Source organism: Anas acuta, chromosome 2 (genome assembly GCF_963932015.1).
Source record: "Anas acuta chromosome 2, bAnaAcu1.1, whole genome shotgun sequence".
In the NCBI taxonomy this organism is placed as follows: domain Eukaryota; kingdom Metazoa; phylum Chordata; class Aves; order Anseriformes; family Anatidae; genus Anas; species Anas acuta.
Window position 1 is genome coordinate 11,567,951 of NC_088980.1, and position 18,655 is coordinate 11,586,605.

Genomic DNA, 18,655 nt, shown 5'->3' on the forward strand with positions numbered 1-18,655 from the left:
GAAATTATTCAAATAGCCTGACTTAGATGATGCTCACACTCTGATATCCTATGTCCAAGTTGGCAAACGAGCACGTGCAGCAAAAAACATGGGCAGCTCCAAGTAGAAATGGATTTAAGTACACGCATGAATCTGGACCAGACTAGAGCTTAGCTTTAAGCACAGGAGAGATCTGAAAGGGGGTAATAGATACAGTTTTCAAAATGAAACCGGGGGTTTGGTTCTCTTATATCAGCTGGTGTGAGATATCTTGGGCTTTTCTTTCTGGAGGAGGGTGTTCCCTGCATTCTGGGAACCATGGTCCTTGCTACATCTCAACTGTGCAATCTGAGAAGGGACTTGACCAAAAGGCTCATAACCGAACATACTTCTAAACACTGAAGCATGGGTGGGGACTCATCCCACATGATTTTTGCTGTTTCTGAGATCCTTACGTTGGGGACCATCACCATCAGATCTTCCTGCTGGCACTGAGAAGAGTTCTGTGCTTTCAGAAGGGAGCTGCACCACTTCTATGCATTTGGCACCATTGCACAATGACAGACACAGGAATCATATGCTCCTGTAGACCCCAGATTGTGAGTATTTGTGTCTAGTGATGGTCTGCCTTGATGTTGTAGCATAGTGTGGATAGAATGATTAAAGATCAGGGACAGGCGGAGGTCTGTAGCATCATGAAAGGCAAGCAAGCAGTGAACAGGGAATGATTATTCACTGTTTTGTACAATCTGAGCCCTAGAGACAGCAGACTTGAAACAACAAAAGGGTGAACTTCTTGACAACACACAAAATCGCTGAACTCCTGCTCCTTACTGTTGTTGAGATCAAAAGCATCAGTGGGCTCTGGAGAGGACTAGACAGGTCTGTTGGCGTATAAGAAATATGATGAGTCAGGTGCAAACTCCAGCTGAGTAAATTCCTTGCTGGGTGCTAGAAAGATATACTGAGGGGAGGATCACCCTTTAAATGTCCTTTTTCTCAGTGCATCACTAACAGCAAATGTTGAAGACAGGGTACACAGCTAAACATCCTATTTCTAATCCCATATGACAGTTCTCACACTTTTAGGTATATCTGACCTCTGGGAACGAATAGGGTGATCCTTTTCTCTCATGGTCAGGGTAAAGTCTTCACTGGAGAGTGATTATTAGCCTACCCCAAATGCCATTCCAAAGGTACCTAGGGCCTTCAGTATCTTTTTCCAGCAATAGTTTATGGATCATAAACCACATTAGTACTGTCTATATGTTAATAACCACCAGTTTAAAATGCACTTGCAGTTAACCTGCCATGGCTCCATTTCTAAAGAAAATCTAAAGGAAAGTGAAAGAGAATTTGAATCAATTTCATCTGTTGGGACTCTGCCTACTGATACAGCATGGTCTGGGCAGGGTGCTCTCACAGGATGCTCAGTCAGCAGGGATAACTCAACCACTGCTCTACCTTCCTAGCATTCTCCTAGACGTCTGTTAAACTGTTAACACAATAAAAGGTTCTGCTTATTCAGAGCAAATCACTGAAGCTCTTTACAATGCCTAATTAGTACACAGGTACCTGTGTGCTATAGGAATTAGTGGGATCTGTGCCATTATACTAGAAGTGAACAGTGAGGTATGGATGATTGCAAAGTAGTTCATCTTTGTCTTTTTTTTTTATTTTTTGGAAGGTTCCTAATAGTAGCACTTAAAATGTGTTGTATACATGAAGAAAGAAGTTGCTGTCATTATCACTGAAGTGAGTGTTTGACCCAAGAGAGGATTAGGCACAGTGTTCCTGAAAACTAAAATTTGCTATTTTTTTTTCCAGAAAACGTAGCTTACCCTGTCCATGTGAGCTATTTTAAAGCCAGCACAGGCTTAGCTTTACAGCAGCAATAAGAAAATGGTGTTACAGTGTTTGGCTTGTACAAACTTCCTACATTACCTAAAAATAACTAAGTGGCACTTTTGGGAAGCATTACGCAGGAGGTGCCTGCACAAGCTCATCATGTGCATAATATGTTTCCTGTGTGCACTCCTCGTATCTCTTCCTGAAAATGTAGCCTCCCTGGGACCAATCTGAAGGATTTTCAGGATTTTTTCACCTTTGCTGAGATATGTAAAAACCTGCCAGTCCCCCTGCAGCAGTACAGTGTGGTGTCCATTTGATCCTCAGCAGCAGAAAGTAGAGGGCTGTGCTCAGAAGCTATTACCCTTGTGCTGCATCATGATCAAACCACAGCAGATTAGCAACAACGGGGGAAAAAACATTCCTCCCACCCACTGCCTCTAATAGGGCAACATATCAGTGTGTGTCTGGCTGGGAAAGAAACCCATCTGGTAGGTGATACTAAAACTCAAAGAGTTGCTCATTTAGTTCAGAAAACTTCCCACCTTTTTTTTTTTTTTTTTTTTTATGATTTGAGATATGGTACTGTAAGCAGGGCTGGATAACACATGCCAATTGCTTCTGGGTGATAAATGGGAGGGCTTGCTGAGGGCTATTCAGCCCTAGGGAGATACTCCTGAGCTGGTGGGTGTTTTGAAGACTTCACATCTCCTTCCAACCAAGCAGCACTCCCATCCAGCTCCACAGCCACAGCACGAGGACTATCAGTGCCTTTCTTGGAGTGCAAGTGCTTGAGACAATCCTTTGGCTAGTTTGGGGGTTACACCTAGTTCATTTAAGCCTGGTTAAATCCCTTCTCAACTGAATTTAAAAGTATAAACTGGGGGAAACTTTCAGTATCAAAAGCGTTCTGACCCTTAGAGACTGTGAGAAAAGCAAGCAAAAAAAATAAGGTAACAAGCAGGAAAGGAAAAAGAGCTTCACAGTCCTGTGACTCTAAATGTAAACATTTCCTTCTGTAATAATTTTTCCCTTTGTATTTGTTTCACAACACTTATAAATCCCATTTGCCAGGCCTGCATAGGGAAAAGTGGGAAGGTGAGTTGAGGTTAACCCCTCCTTTCCTGGATATCGGAGAACATGTTTAAACTTGGTACCTGGGAACTTTGCATTCTTCATGAGGACTGGGCCTGGGGCCTGCCAGTGTTTGCAAGCCCACCTCCTTTCCACAATTGCCCCTCACTACAGAGCTTGTATTGTTGAACTTTGTTATTTATCTGTTTGTAAAGAAAAGAGACTGCTTACTTAAATTGTCTTCATCCTCCATGGTGCTTGTGCCAGGACTCAGATACTTGAAGGGTGCTATAAAGGTTGACAGTATGCTTAATTTTTCTAGAAGAAAACAGAATAAAAAATACATATAAAATCAGTATTTTGTCAGTGCACCCTGACAAAATACAGATCTACTCTACACTTCTTCTCAGGTGAAAACATTTTGGCAAGTCCTTCCCCTTTTTGCTTTTCCCAGCTCCACATCTCCACCAAAATCCACAGAACTGAATCACATTTGTTACAGCTGGCACATGTAAATCCCAAATGCATGTCCCTCCTGATTTCTGTGTCTAAGCAGTGCTTCTGGCCGTGCATCACAGCGGTGGTGCCCAAGCACTGCCCTCCAGCCTGGACCTGGTGTGAAGGCCAAATAAGAACTGATACTGATTGATACTAGCTCAAAATTTAGCTCTTTTTAAAAGATATACTTATATATATGAGGAAAAGTTGCTGATAGCACAAACTCTAGAAACAGAAATATTGAAGATAAATATTTTGTTTAGATTGTTAGCTCATTGGTTTAGTTCATTTAGCATGTTGAGTCTGAATTCCTTCTGGAAAGCTACAGATGCTTTGCTGGGGACCTACATGAACATAGTGGCTACTTCAGGGAGCGGAGGCAAGAGAAACACACTTTATAAAGGTGATTCATAGATCTGAAGGACTTATTTGCTTTCCTAAAATACCTATCTGCTTAGAAAGCCTTAGTGAGGTGGAATGGCTCTGAATCATGCACATTGTGAACAGTGCTGGGCTTTCATCTTGTGGCAAAAACATAAAAAACAATCTAAGCATGTCTTCTTTCAGGTAGCACAGGACAAATGATTTGTGCGGGCACTCTATTGGTGAGAAAGTACTTCTCTGAATTTCCTTGAATTACCTGGCTAATAAATGTACTTTTCTCAGGTAGCCACTGGTCTGGAAGGCATTCTGTCTGAAGAGCTCTTAATCTTTTTCTATTTCAGCAGCACATCTGTTAGCTTTTCAGCCTGGTTATTCCTACATTTGCAATTAATCCTTGCTCTTGTTAAAGACTGTTATCAGAATCCATCAAAAAATGACTGCAGATGTTTGCCTTTAGCTAGGTAACATTACTGCTCAACTCTATTACGAGGAAGCACAGTAAAAGCTGACTGTTCTTTGTTAAGTAAATACAATAAGAAGAATAAAAGACTGCCTGAAGAAAACCTTTTTCTGTCCAGAAACCTTTCAGCCCAGACTAATATATAATTAGAGCACAAATTAGCCTCCTTGAATCGCAGTTTCATTAAGGGATTGTAGTGATGTCACAAACCGAAAGAATGAAGCTATTTATGAATGCTTCAGCTAAAAGATTTTCCTAAGTGAATACTTTGACACTTCTTGCTAAGGCATAGCTCCCTGAGAAATGCAGCATCTCTGTGAGATGCTGCCTCAATGTAAGGGAGGCTGTTGGGTTGTGATCAGGATAAAGGCTGTTATTTTCTCCAGGCTTTTTCAGCTAGTTTGTTTTAGGAAAGTGAGAAGAACAGAGACTTTTGGGGCCTATTCCAAATGCTACATTGGGTAAGGGAAGTGCTTCAGATAGACTTAGGACCAGGGCGGTCCTTGACTTCAGCACCAGCAATGGCCCTTTGAGGTTGCTAATACCTACCCCAGTCACCAACTGGAAAACAAAACCATATAGTTTTATTCCATATTATTACTGGATATTCTATGAGTCGTCTTTCACCCCAACACATTCTGTGCATGCAGTAGGCTGGATTTACAAAACAACTTTGAACGTTATCAAATTATTTTCCTTTTTGCCGTGGGTGGCCCTTTAGCCACCTTAAGGTTTTGTTATTGTTTCCCACTTGTACCTGAAGACCTTGCTCGTGCTTTCACTCTGTGTGGCAGAGAGCCACGATGGCCTGTAAAATTTACTGCACTCTTAGATCAGCAATGGATGCGTTCATGTCAACCAAGCTCATGCAGGCCCTAAAAACAGGATATCCTTCAATCAATACGGACAATAAAAATCAGAATTTAATATTTCTGTTCATTGGTGGAACAATGGAAGATTTAGTGTATGTCTAGAAGGGGGAGGAGGGCATTTTTTTTTGAGTGTGTGATGCAAGAAAAGAGGAACTGCAGTATGCACATAGCAGAGGTGAATTATGGAGCCTATGGAGGAGGGGAAGATAGATGGCAGGATAATTAAATGTAGGTGTTTACAGTGAAGTAATCTGGCTGGGTATATATCTTCAGCTATGACTGTGCACTTCCATCTTTTGCACGTTATTGCCTATTAACATATAGGCACCATAGGATGCTACTTCAGCCTTATTGTCAATGGTGAAATTCAGTGTTATTTTTGTTTACCATTTTGGAATATGATTAGGTAAATTCTGTATTCACCCTTTACAGTCCCTGTATATTTTCATGTCCATCACAATTAGTCTTATCTCTGCCAGTTTGATGAAATGAATAAAAATGAATAAAAATAAGGGATGTGTCTGGATATGAAAAAGCAACACAATTTCTCAGAGAAATACTTTTAAAGTCTCCTTTTCCTTCTTTCTTTTTTTTTTTTCCTTCTTTTTCTTACTCTCTTCCCTTCCTATTTTTTTCCCCAAAAAGAAGCAACAACAGGAGGCCCCAGATTAGAGCTGCTATTTTTTCTTTTTAATTGTAAATGTTCTCTGTATTTGTCTAAGGAAGTTGTTTTCCAAGCCTAGGAAAGAGGGCCTAGGAGAAGAAAACAAGACATTTTGAAAACTCTTTTCTCCAGAAAGGTGAAATATATAACACTACATTTATGAAAACATGTAAGAGGAGCTATTATTGCTTGTATTACAGTTGTACCAAAAGCCTCCAATGACAAGAAGGAGCTATTTCATGAAGGCCACAAAGGAAGTTGTATTTACAATGGAAATTGTGAGACAAAGAGCAGTTGGTAGTGGGATTTTTTTCTAGTTACAGTGGAATGCTAACACAGGAAAATAACATCTTATTTTGTAGCATATTCCCTATAAAAACTTCCTTCCAATTGATGACACCTGAAACTCTACTCCAGTACCTTAAACATAAAAATCACCACTTCTACACATGAGAAAAACATTATAGGAAGAAACATTGCTCTTCTCTGTTTTGGGACAGAAAAATATTTGAATTCAAACTTCTTCAGTATATATTTTCCAACAACAGCAAATAGTTAAAAATAATTGTGAGCATTGTGTTTACAGTAGCCATATAAATCATGCAAACAAAAAAAAAAAAAAGAAAAAAAGAAAAAGACATTGGCCAAGATATTTTTGTGTATGAAAAACAGAAAATAATTCAGTCCAAATGTTTCAGCAAAGCTTAGCATATCGAGCAGACAAATTTCCACTAAAATCTGTTCTTTTTGTAAAGTTGCTCTTGCCCTGTGGATGCAGGCAGGTCGCAGGTCTTGTAAATACACTTTTATTGTGGAGACCAGAATACACATATACAGCTATAAATAGCTTTTCTGCCCTTCATACCTATCAGTATTTAAAGGGCATCAGACAATACAGCTTGATCATCACACGCACTGAGGTTCTTTCACTCTCAATCACCTGAATAAAAGCAATGGGAATGGCAGGAGTTCAACACTTTTAAAAATCAGTCCTTATACGTGTTGGACAACTTGTTTAGCTTTAAGAAGAGCAGACTGAGTGGGGTCATAACAACAGTCTTCCAAGACATAAAAAGCTGCTGTACAGAAGAAAGAAGCAAACAGCATTCCATGTGCATTAACACAACTAGAAGTAATGGACTTAAATTGCACCATGGAAAATTCACTTTAAACATTAAAAAACCCTTCCTAACAGTAAGGATAGTGCAGCACTGGAATAGATAGTTTAGTAGGGAGGCTGAGGAGCTGTTACTGCAGAAGGGTTGTAGGAAGATGGTTGGCATCTGCTGGGTGTTTTACCTTTCTTTGGCTCAAATCATTACAGTCTCTCCTATCCCTCTAGTCCCCATTTGAAAGACTTGTCCTGGCTTTGATATCACACAGTAAATTTTAGCCCAAACTTGGAAAAGTGAGTAGTATTTGTTAATATTAGCTAATCTCTGAGCAGAAGTGTGTGGCATGCTCTTTTGCTTGGCAGCTAATGAGCACTATTAATAACATTTTTTTATTTTTTTTTTAAACGCAACTTCTGAACACAAGAAGGATTAGACAGATGGCTACCAGTGGTTTGCCAGATCAGCATTAGCAATGTTTTACTAAATTAGTTTCATTCTCATATTTTAATTGATTACCATAAGCTACTTTACTTGTCAGAGATTTCTTTAACAGAATTATTTTAAAAACAAAATGCAGACATTATAAACCAATCTTAAATAATTCACTTGGTTTGCATGGAGTGTGAAATTGCTCAGGACAGGTCAGTTCTGATGCAATAATACAAAACGTACTGAAAAAAAAACTAATTTGATTTCTCTAAAGTAGTATTTGCAGCTGTTCAAATAGTTGCATTTTTAAAGCCACATTAGGCTGGCTTTATTTTGAAAGAGAGGGACACGGGGAAGAAAGACATCTTGCACATCAGGAAATGATTTTCTACCTTCCTTCTGATATCCTACTCAGTTCAGGCTTGGGCTGACAGTGATTGACAGGAAGAGGGGATTCCTTACACAAAAGAAAAATAGGGCAAATTTGCAGGGAAAATAACAATGTCTTTAAACCACGCAACTTGCTGAGAGAGGCTCACAGCCTCCTAAACGATGGCCTGTACAGCCACTATGCTGCATAATTTAGTTTAAGCAGCCGGTTTCCAGATAGGGATTTACTTGCTTGGTTTAGAATCAGTGTGTACAGACTAATTTGAGAAACAGGCATTGAGTCATGAGTTCCTGAATGTGCAGAGCTGTAGCAGCATTGCCCAAGTGCTTTTGGCTGCACTGACAAGTGGGAAGCCTCTGTGTGATGTGAATGACCACAGTGATGCCAGCGTGGCTGGGAAGATCATCTCAGTCCATCCTCTCTAGCTGAAGTGGTAAAGTTTTAAGTGTGGATGCTCTGAACACTTTCAGATGGTTCATGTATCTGCACAGCCATGGCAGCAGCCTTGGCCTGTCTGTGTCAACACCGGCATGGCTGTGTTCCTGGTGCAGGAGTTCCAGTTTAGTACCTTACACTGGAAGAATTCAAGCCTGCATATATTTGCAAGGGGCTAGTAACACATGACAACTCCTCTTTGGTTTGCTTTTTGTTGTCTCTGTTCTGCACAGGGAGGTCTGAAGGTGAGGCCTGTCTGGCATCATGTGCCCTCCTTGAGAGCCATCAGTTAATGCAGCTAGAGCAGCACATCCAACTAAGCAGCCCAAGGGTTAAAAAACAAAACAAAACAAAACACAAACCTATGTTCTGGAGGATAGAAAAGGGTTAAAAAGTGTGGGACTGTTTCCATCTGCAGAAATGGTGCTTGGCATCCCTGAGAGTGTGGCCTCTGAGGTGGACAGTTACTAATGATCTGCTTTCTATAATTGGTTTTCAATCCAAGGCATTTGTGATGATATCCCACACTGGCCCACATGGGAACAGCAAGGAAAGCTTTTATTGGAGGTAGCAGAGGAATATGTTGAGAGAAATATCTTCTGGTTGAATAAGATTTTTGCCTGGAACATTTTTCATAAGTGTGGAGACAAGGGAATATTCAGATTAAGGAATCTAGGTTTTTAAAAGAAATAAATTTTAAAAAAAGAAAAAAGAAAAAGAAAAGAAAAAAGTATTCAGCATTGCTCTTTGTTATCTGCTTCAGCAGGGACCTGAAATGAAGATGTGAAACATCAGAACACATTTTTTTCTCAGGACAAGGGGACAGGGAACACTGGGATAGTCAGTGCTTCAGTGGAAGGCTTTTGGCTGCACAAGTCAGGCTGAGGTTTGAGTCAGAAGCTGGAGGTACAAACCCAGAGAGATTGATGCTTCCTCTGAAACAGGGCAACAAGCTGTCCAACATAATGCAGGAGCCACACAGACCTCGAAAAAAAACCTTGAAGGTGTTTTTACCTGCCTCACCTGGAAGACTCCACCAAGAGAAGGAGCCTGCTCTAAATGGGTCTATTTGCTCCCTTTATCATTTATTTATCTGGTTGTTTGGGCAGGGAACATGTCTCTGCTCTATCGCTATTTGAAATGGGGTCCTCGTCCAAGACAAGAGCTCTGAAATGCCATTATATTAAATAACAGGATCACGTTATGGCATACTGCAGAGACCACTGAGTGTGAAGCACCAGTGAGCTCAGGGGGACTGGTAACAGGACTAATACTTCTACCTCTGTGCTCCCTATTTGGGCTGTTAATTGATCCAGAATTGCTGTTCTTGGAAAGCTTTTGGGAAGCTCCATGAAATGCTTTGCTGGTGGTGATCCAGCCCCTAACATGCAGCAGCCAGTTCATGTCCTGTGCCCTGACCACTTGGCACCCAGCATCCCAGCAGGGCCTCCACACATGCCCATTTCCTCGAAGGACAAAATAACGTCCAGTTTATCACTTAGGAAGCAGAAAGGACCGTCCACAAAGCCATGCACGTGAGTTGTACAAACTTATAGAATACAGCTTGAGGTAGAGGACATACGCTCTGGGATGTGTTGATCACATCATGGGCCTTAGCCAATACTTGTAGCATTTAGGGCGTTATTTCTTTGCACAGTAGGCTGCCCTGCAGCTCTCCTCTCCTGCTTTCCCAGGATGAAGGTGGTAGGCTTTAGCTCAATTTCACCATATGAATGTAAATGGGCATTTGAGTAGACAAATCTCTGGCTGTATTTTAGTGCTCCATAACAGCCCCCTCCCAGCTCCTTTGCAGTGGAAGACCATTTACAGAATGAAGCACGTTATGTTGTGAAATATTAGTTTCTTATTACTTCCAGTAAAGAGCATAGTAAGTAAAAACACAAGGTGGTTGATGGATTTTATATAAGAAAGGCAATACGTATGTGTGTTGTTCTCTATTAGATTCCACAGAAATCAATCTGAAATCTAGTTCAGCCTAGTAAAATTAGATCTAAAACTGTTTAATTTTGTTTCAGAAGTGTTTTTCTCTCCTGATGCTTTGCTTGAGGATACACAGAGATAAAAACTCTTGAGTTATTATCAGTTTATGTGCATCTCCATCTGCCTGTGGAGTGTACTATATTATGTATTTTCTAAGTGATCTGGCTCTGGCTTGGAAATAGCAGTTTAAAAGTCACATCTTCACAAGCTTCTTATGCTATTTGAACGTTCATTTTGGAAATATTTTTATTTTGTATTCTATAACCCAAATCTCTCTTTTTTTTTGGATGTCATCACTTTAGGAAAGAGAAGTACAAGAGAGGATGATTATGTAAAGCTACTAGTGCTCAGCTCTCTGCTGAAGTCTTGCAATGAAGAGCATAAAAATGACCAGTAGACTTATCAGGCACCTCATAAATCTGCATAATTGACACTACCCATGACTTTGGGTAGCATGCCAACTGCATATCAAACAATACTATCAAAGGGCATCTGTCTACACATTTGAAGCAAACTGAAGGGCTTCCTCAGTCATGTGGGAAACTAGTCTGGCTAGAGTTAAGGTGAATGAGCTTATTTCTCATTAGCCTGTGCCTACATGCAAGTTTGCATTACCTAAGGATCCTGAGCTAAACTTGGACAGAAAACTATATGAAGCTCAGTTACCCACCATTAATTTATATATTAACTGAATTATGACCATGTGAAACAGGGATGTCTATGCCAAAGTAAGAGCACCAAAGTTAGCAGAGGTGTTTAAAAAGACACTGGGAAGCAGTGGGTGAAAGTGATGCTGCTCTGTATGGAGGTGTGCTTGGTGGGGCTGTGATGTGGGGAGGTGAAGCAGCTGCCCATGGAGGCATCGCTCCAGAGCGTGCCTTGGGACTGTGCCTGCAGAACAGCATGGGGGTGCAAAGCACAGAGCTGCACTATCCGACTTTGAAAGGTTTTACCATCTTCTGAATCCAGCAGAAGGATGCCTGAAGTCTTAGGTGGGGTTGAGCTGTTAAAGCCAAATTTCAGTTCTCCAAAGTCTAGGTCTCCAGGTTCAGCCATCACCTGCTGTAGGAGTGGTTTAAAACTGTAGGAAGGATTGACCTCACTTTACCTTCTGAGAGGAGACATCAGCATTAACTTGTACACATAAATGCCTGCTGAGATAGGTACAATAAAACCTTCTCAGAATGTCTGCATTGAATTTACTGTGAAACTGGACTACTGATTTTGACTAAAAGACTAACTTGTAGGTGCCCAAAATTAGGAGAGATGATTTCTACCCTTTCTTGGTCATCTACCTTGCCAGGAACACTTGATCTATCTTGTGGTGGGTGTTATCATGGCCTGTGGCTGCACCACAAGGTGCAGAGGGAGATGTCCCAGTACCCCCAGCAGCTCAGCCCCAGCAAGAAGGCTGTGTTGCTGGCAAGTTTTCTTGATACTTTTTCCTTGATCTTCACATCGGTTTGGGCAACCAACTGGGTCACATGTTACTGAATGAAGGATAGGGAGTTCTTTATGCTCACAGGGCTCATGCTTGAGGGCACTCAAAGAATGAAAAATGTTAGGAGTTATCTTACATGGGATAAAAATCACAGAATCACGGAATATCCTGAGTTGAAAGGAACCCACAAGGATCATCGAGTCCAACTCCTGACTCCACACAGCACCAGCCAAAATCAGACCAAATCAAACAATAAGAAAATGTTTATATAGGTGCAGTGTAGATGAGGTGTTTCTTCTACCCTTTACAGGATGATGGTTTCACTGTGTTGTGTGTGGATCACCCAACATTGCATCAAGATGTGCCTCATCTCAACGAAAACTGCTCTACCAGTTCCTCTAAACTATTAATCTGCAATGTGTAGTGATGCCTACAAATGCACATACAGCTAGATATAGCTGTTTGTCTCCCCTCCATAACCCATGAGGAGATAAACTGGCCATGGCCCAGCCTAGTGCAGACATTGCCAGTGAGGCTGTCAGCACTCCTCCTCAAGCTGTACCCAACTCTTTCCCAAGCTCAATACCTGCTTAAACATCAGGAAATAAATGACCAGCATCAGAAAGTTCTACTCAGCAATTAGTGATTAAAGACTTTGTTTAACCTGCTCTCTTTATCTATTGTAAGACAGCCAGCTGTGGTCTTTGTCTCTTGTACATCTGTAATAACATATATTTAACCTGAATCCTGCCCTGATTTATCCTAATATGAAGCAGTCCTCTGCTAATCATTCTGTTCGTGGGCAGAATGTTAAAGGTACCACTGTTATAATTTAGGAATGCATTTACTGAAAATGTGCACATATTGAGAGCAAACAATTCACTCCAGGTGCTACAAGAGGGCTGAGCTTTAAAGGGTTTCCTGAGACAAGATATGTCTGCTAATTGAGTCAGTTATTTAAGGATTTGGGCACTTAAATTCACATTTGATTCCATGGGAGCTGAGACAGCTAGTAGGAGTTAGGGGCTGCCCTGGGGCTGTCCCTGGTGTTGCTGGTATTACAGTGCCATTTGCTACAACACAGCTACTCCATTTTCACCTTTTAAGGCATGAGTCTTTAATATTCATTAAACTTTCCATCACAGCTTGGACAGAGTCTGAAAGTTTCAGGTTCATCATTGCTACTTGGTTAGTATTTTCTTTTTACTGTTTTTAGCATTTATTCAATCATAGCACAAGTGGCTTCGAATCTGCCCTTCAATTAAAAGCAGCAACAAAGGAAAAGTTGGCTAAAGCTTTACAAAGAAGGCTAAGTTCTCAGAGTGATGCAAAGGAAACTTGACACCTGACTCCCATCAACAATAATAATGGGGGCTATGCATCTAACTCTTTCTGCATTGTGCTGACATTGTACCCTTGAATGTTAGTACAGTCCAATAATTCTCCAAAGATGAGGCAGCTTATTTTCTCTGCCATTGCTGCTTTGTTGGCATTTTTATGGCATTCCCAGAAGTACTACCTGTCAGAGTTAGTACTTCCAAGGATGGCATTGCTTTGGGGTGATTGAGGATTGATGTAATTAAAGAGAAGGCAGTCTACTGTTTGCCTGTGGGTGTTTTATATCAAGCGTTTCACTGCACAGCTACGATTGATGATTTAAATGATGACAAAGTTGGACGGCTCTGTATGTACAACAGCGATTTGAGCCAGGAGTTCAGGGATGTGAGAGGCTTGTGTTTTAAGCTAAGAGAATTCTGAGAATGCTGCAGAAAAGGAGCTTTCTAGGAAAGCTGCAGCCTTCTCATAAGCAATTTAATATCATCACTGAAAATGTCCCAGAATCTAGTCACAGAAAGGGACCAGTCCTAGTCACAGCTAGGGACAAAAAGATTGTTATTTGGGAACTATGTGGAAAGGAAAAGGGAAAAAAAAAAGAGTATACAATATTACATCATTGAATAAATCCATTGGGTGCATTGTGTTGAGTTCTTGTTTTCTTTAGGGGGATTATCCAAATAAATCTCCTCATACTTTTGTATATATCAACATCTGGAGCAGTAGGCTTTATTTATAATCAATGAAGACTCAGTTAATATATCCTATGACATTAAAGTACATTAATTTCATCCTAAAGTATGCTCTGTGACTTAAACATGTTAAAAAACATGTGAAATATTAGACTTATGATTATCCCAACATTTACTCCTTAATAAACTGGTGAAGTGGTAAAAACCCATAAGAAAACTGTTCTTTAACAGTGCAGATAGAGTTTGATAAGGATGGTCTGGGAGCATAAAACAGCTCTTTGTGCAGAAAGAATAAGCTTATTCTTCTCTTCCCTGCTGTAATGTCCATAAACTCCAATTACATTTATAACTTTGCATTAAGTTAAATATGTTATTTTACACAAGCACTTAGAAAGTCTACTAAATATCCAATAATAGTTTTCTTTATTCCCTTGTTAGCAGCTGCCATGGTGGCAGGACTCGCACAGGAACGAAAGTGATTTAGTGCATTGATTTGCAGTTGGCACAGCCCTTCATTCTCAAACAGAACTGATTAGCTTAGCAGGAAAGTGCCATTTACTTTTTATCGCGTTTCTCCTCTGCTCATCTCCCTTCAGTGACTGCCAAGAGGAACAGCAGAGCTGTAACCTCCTGATCAGGTTGCTTACTTTCTTCAGCTCTAAATTCTGCAGTTCTGAGGACGATTTTGTCTGGATGGTGCTGCAGCATCAATACAATATGCCAGGGTTACTGCTTTGATAAGCTGAAAACGGGTCCCAGCGAGCTCTTTTGGACTATTTCAACACAAAATTAACCCTGACTACGACATCCCTGTATGTGACAAAAAATCTTGTCTAAACCATGATTTTAGGTTTCTTTTTTTCCACCATTTACTTGGAAAGCTAATAGGACACTGAGGCATAATGTCTAGCTGGGAAGATTTCTCCTGAGTATGTCACTTTTGCCTGGTGGACTGACCCTAGGGCTTGCCTTTTAATACACAACATTTGGCGGCCTATGTATACACTTCTGCCCCTCTGATCTTCTGTGTATTGAAGCTGTTGGGGAAGCTCTTGATTCACCAGTTAAAAGTAAAGATTTTCCGCTGCACAGAATGACTAGCAGCTGCAGTAAAAACAGTGGGAGTCATTGAATTAGCAATTATTTTCCCTTGAAGACCAATTCACGACAGAAGTTCAGTTTGCTTTGGATAAGACTCCATAATTTCACGGGTCAGATCCTCAGCTGGAGTGAATCTGTGTGGCTTTATTGAAGTCCACAAGCATACATGGAGCCATATCAGCTGAGGTAAGTAGAATAACACTGACTCAAACCAGTTAAGGATCCAATCCCATAAATTTATCAGGACAATTCAGTCTTGATAATTCTTCACAATTTTGATGCAACCTGATCAAAAAATGCCACGATGTCAAAACTTCTCAGGGGTTTTAGATATTTCCAAGTCTGTCTTTGTTGAGAAATAAGAAGAAAAAATAGGAGGCTGAAAACCATGGTTCAGAGTTATTTCTGGAAACAAAGATGAAGAGGGGAGAGAGAATTTCCTTCCTACTTTTAGCTGAAATTCCCTCTTAATAATATTAATCCTTTTGGACTCCTTACAGTTAACAGAGATGAAGAGGCTAATCCCTGACTCTTCTACACTGGAGCCTCCATTAGTTCTACTAAATAGCTAGTGCAGCACCAGAGAGAACGAAGTACAGACACATTTACCTCCCCTTCTCCTTTGATCTCAGCAAGAGATTATAAAACAGCTCCCATGCTCTGTTCTTTCATTTTAAAATGCAAAAGCAATCTGAAACCTTCTTCCCTCTGGCACAGGAAATCCTGGTGAGGAGAAGGCCCCTTTGCTAGAAAATGTATAGCTCACACACTTCAAATGTATCTAACTCCATTAGTCATGTGAATTCAGTATCCTTTTTTTCCTCTTACAAGCCATCTTCCCTCTTTCCATAACAACAAAGAAAATCCTCTTTTCTGGTAAAGCAGGATTTTTTTGAACTGAAGTGATTCAAAAGACCAGAGTACCTGACGTAGCTAATGAGCTCCTTACAAACTAGGGATAGGGTAACATGATGGCTACAGCCCTCTCCTAAACCACCAGAAAATAAAAGCTACCTCTACAGAAATTAAACTGCCACAGAATTGGGTACACTCACAGTTAGCAGCACCTTACTCTTTTGGTCCTGTACCTCTTTTGCTCTGCCACTGGTGGCAAACTTTAATAACCATGACATTAATTTTATGATAAGATGTATTGTACTTTAAACTTCATTGATAACAAAGGAAATCTTGGGTGACTGACTCAGATACAGAGGTATACATTTAGTCAGATAAAACCAACTCTATGTGTTTGCTCATCTGCAGACCTCTTCACACTTCGTGAAAAGTCCTCCTTAGCCTACATCTAGGTCTTCTCATCCTGTGGAAACTCAGGCACAATTTGACAGAGGAAGGAAGAGTACTAGCACTAGAATATAGGTATAGCATGGTGTCAAAAGATAACTGAGATTTATACCTTTAAACAGACAGCGTAGAAATCTAGGCACGAGGTTCTGGCTTCCAAAGTGGAATATGTGACCCTGCATCAGAGCCTAGGAGACACACTTAGCTTTGAGAGCATCAAACACCTCGGAAAGGGACACACAGGAGACGGACTTCTTAACAAGGATTTGATGAAAGTAGACAGTAATGAACACAGAAGATTAGAGTATGACCTAAATCCTTTCCGTCTTCTGGGCTTGTGGAGTTCACTTAGTTACTAGGAGGGAGCTTTTCTGTTTGGGATTTCCTCCTGGGGGCTGATGTCCAGGCCCTGTCTTTCAAAACAAGAGAAAATAGGAGCAGGGATCATGCCTGTTAAAAGATGGTGTACTTGAGGGATGAAAATGGAGAGACTTTAACCAGTGTGACAGGGTTACTGCATTTATCCAGGGCAGGGCTGTGGTGGGGCTGGGAGACCAGCACTTCTAGGGCAGGGCCTGCCTGCCTGCCTGGAGGGGGATGAAATCGGGGTTGGGCAGGGCCAGGAAGGCCCCTCGGTGCCCTCAATCCTGACAATAAGCAGACTTTTAACACAGTCTGTCTGCCTGCACAGACAGCTACTCTTCTGTGTATAATTTAATGCCCCTCTCTCTACATTTTAACCTTTAAATTAGACCAGTGAGTTTTTCAATGCAGGCAAAATAATAATGAACACTTAACAAAGAGTAATCCTGCTCTTCCATGCTGCCAATTATGGCAGGTACTAATCCATCTAAAATACCAGTCCTTGTGGTAATCATATGCTTAATGACCATGCTTGCCATGGCCTTGCTTGGCTTCCAGGCCTGTTGATTAAAATATGCCAGGTTCTTACACACAGAAAAGACACTGTGAACCATCACCATGTGACTTTTCCCATGCTGAATTTCCTACTCCTTGTACCAGAGTGTGTGTACCCCTCATCAGTGTCAAGCACAGCCCCACTGCTGATGGATGACAACAGTACCCTGCAGCCTGACACCCTGCACCCAGAGTCTCTTAAATAGTTCCTACTGGTCACTTCGCTTTGTGCATGTGGCTTTTTTGTCATGCCACCAAATGCTAGGTATTACAGCAAAATAATTCTTTAAACCCCCAGTTATTCACTGCAAGAATCAGGCTATGCGCTGATTTGTTCAGTTTTGAAGTATTCTTGATCATATCTTGAATGCTGGTCATGGCAATGTATTTGGAGTTATGGGGGTCACATCTCGAGTGCCATGGCTAAAGACCAAGACACTGGAACTATATTTATTAACTTTTCCAAGCCATTTGATTGCCCAGGACCATTCATAGCATCCAGGATCATTTGTGCTAAGAAAATTGAAACACCTTGGCCTTGGCTGAGCCTCAGGGGATGGATTTGCTTCATATTTGTTAACAAAAGAGAGAATGAGAGAGAGAGGGAGAAGGAGAAGGTAGCAATTTGTCTCCAGAAGTAGCCACACAGTAAATCTCCAGTGAACAGAGTTTTAGGAAAGAAAGTCCATCAAGCTGTGTTCAGCTATTCTGCTTCCAGACTTTACAGATGGTTTTCACGATAAATACAATTGTCTAATGCTGATGATTTATATGCAAACAATTCCATTATTCATTTCCTCAGCTCTGAGTGACAAAATTTTCAAGCTGTAATGTGACCTCTGCCACTTCCACAAATGACTTGCTAACAAAAAATGAACTTGTTCAATTCAAAAGGAAATAGAGAACAGCAAAGCTATATCTTCTCCCCAAAGGGACAAGAACATCAAGTCATGCTCCATGTGGCCCTGGCACTGTAAGGTGATCCAGGTTGTAGACTGAAGTCTGTGCCATCGATACGTGTAAAGCTTGAGATCTGTCTAGCTCGTGTCTACTGCTGAGAGAGTGATTTGTACACAGTCATTTGCTCAGTGGTTTTAAGCTTTTTTCCTGTTTGCATCAGACTTTGATTTTTCCAGATATATTTGTCTGTAGCATTTGTTCAAACGCACTTTGTAAACATATTTCAGCCTATGCAAACTATTTGTTTTGACTGTTCACTACTCATGCTGTGTAACCAGCCACCTAAGGCAAACTGCAGCTTTCCAGTGCTTTCGCAGATGACTGATCCCTGAAGTCCCTTGAACTGTTTTGCAAATCTCCACTGTAATCTGTCTCCAGTCACCCAATAAAGTTACCAAAAGCTATTTCTCAGTCACATAACAGGGGTCACTATCTGTTGACTCTAACAGATATGCTTAGTGTCTTGACAGAAATGAAAAATAACAATGGAGTGCATTTGCACATGCACAAAATAAGTTGTAAAAGGAACATTTTCATGATTCTTTTTAATCCAGATATTTAAAATGTAAGACTCATTCCCAAAAATCTCTGTAAAATCTAATAAAAATACAAATACTAGCTTGCAGAACTCGTTGTAGAAAATAAGTACAGTAAAGCTTCTTTTCTAATACAAAAGCATTATTTTAAACTATCTTTGCTTGGCATCACCTATCTCTAATCAGGCTGCTGATGAAGAGATCTGGAGGCCTGGACCAC

At 40.7% G+C, this 18,655-nt stretch overlaps 1 protein-coding gene across 2 annotated transcripts in view; it reads right to left on the bottom strand.

Moving 5' to 3' along the window:
• The window catches only part of ADARB2 (adenosine deaminase RNA specific B2 (inactive)), a 309,650-nt gene that overhangs the window by 106,533 nt on the left and 184,462 nt on the right, over window positions 1-18,655 (bottom strand). Inside the window, exon 2 of one of the 2 annotated variants that reach the window (XM_068673494.1) lies at window positions 3,133-3,219. The exons of the other annotated variant lie outside the window; for it this stretch is intronic. Within the exon in view, the coding sequence (XP_068529595.1) occupies window positions 3,133-3,219 (87 nt within the window). The remainder of the gene's footprint in view (window positions 1-3,132; window positions 3,220-18,655) is intronic. 2 annotated transcript variants of the gene reach the window in all.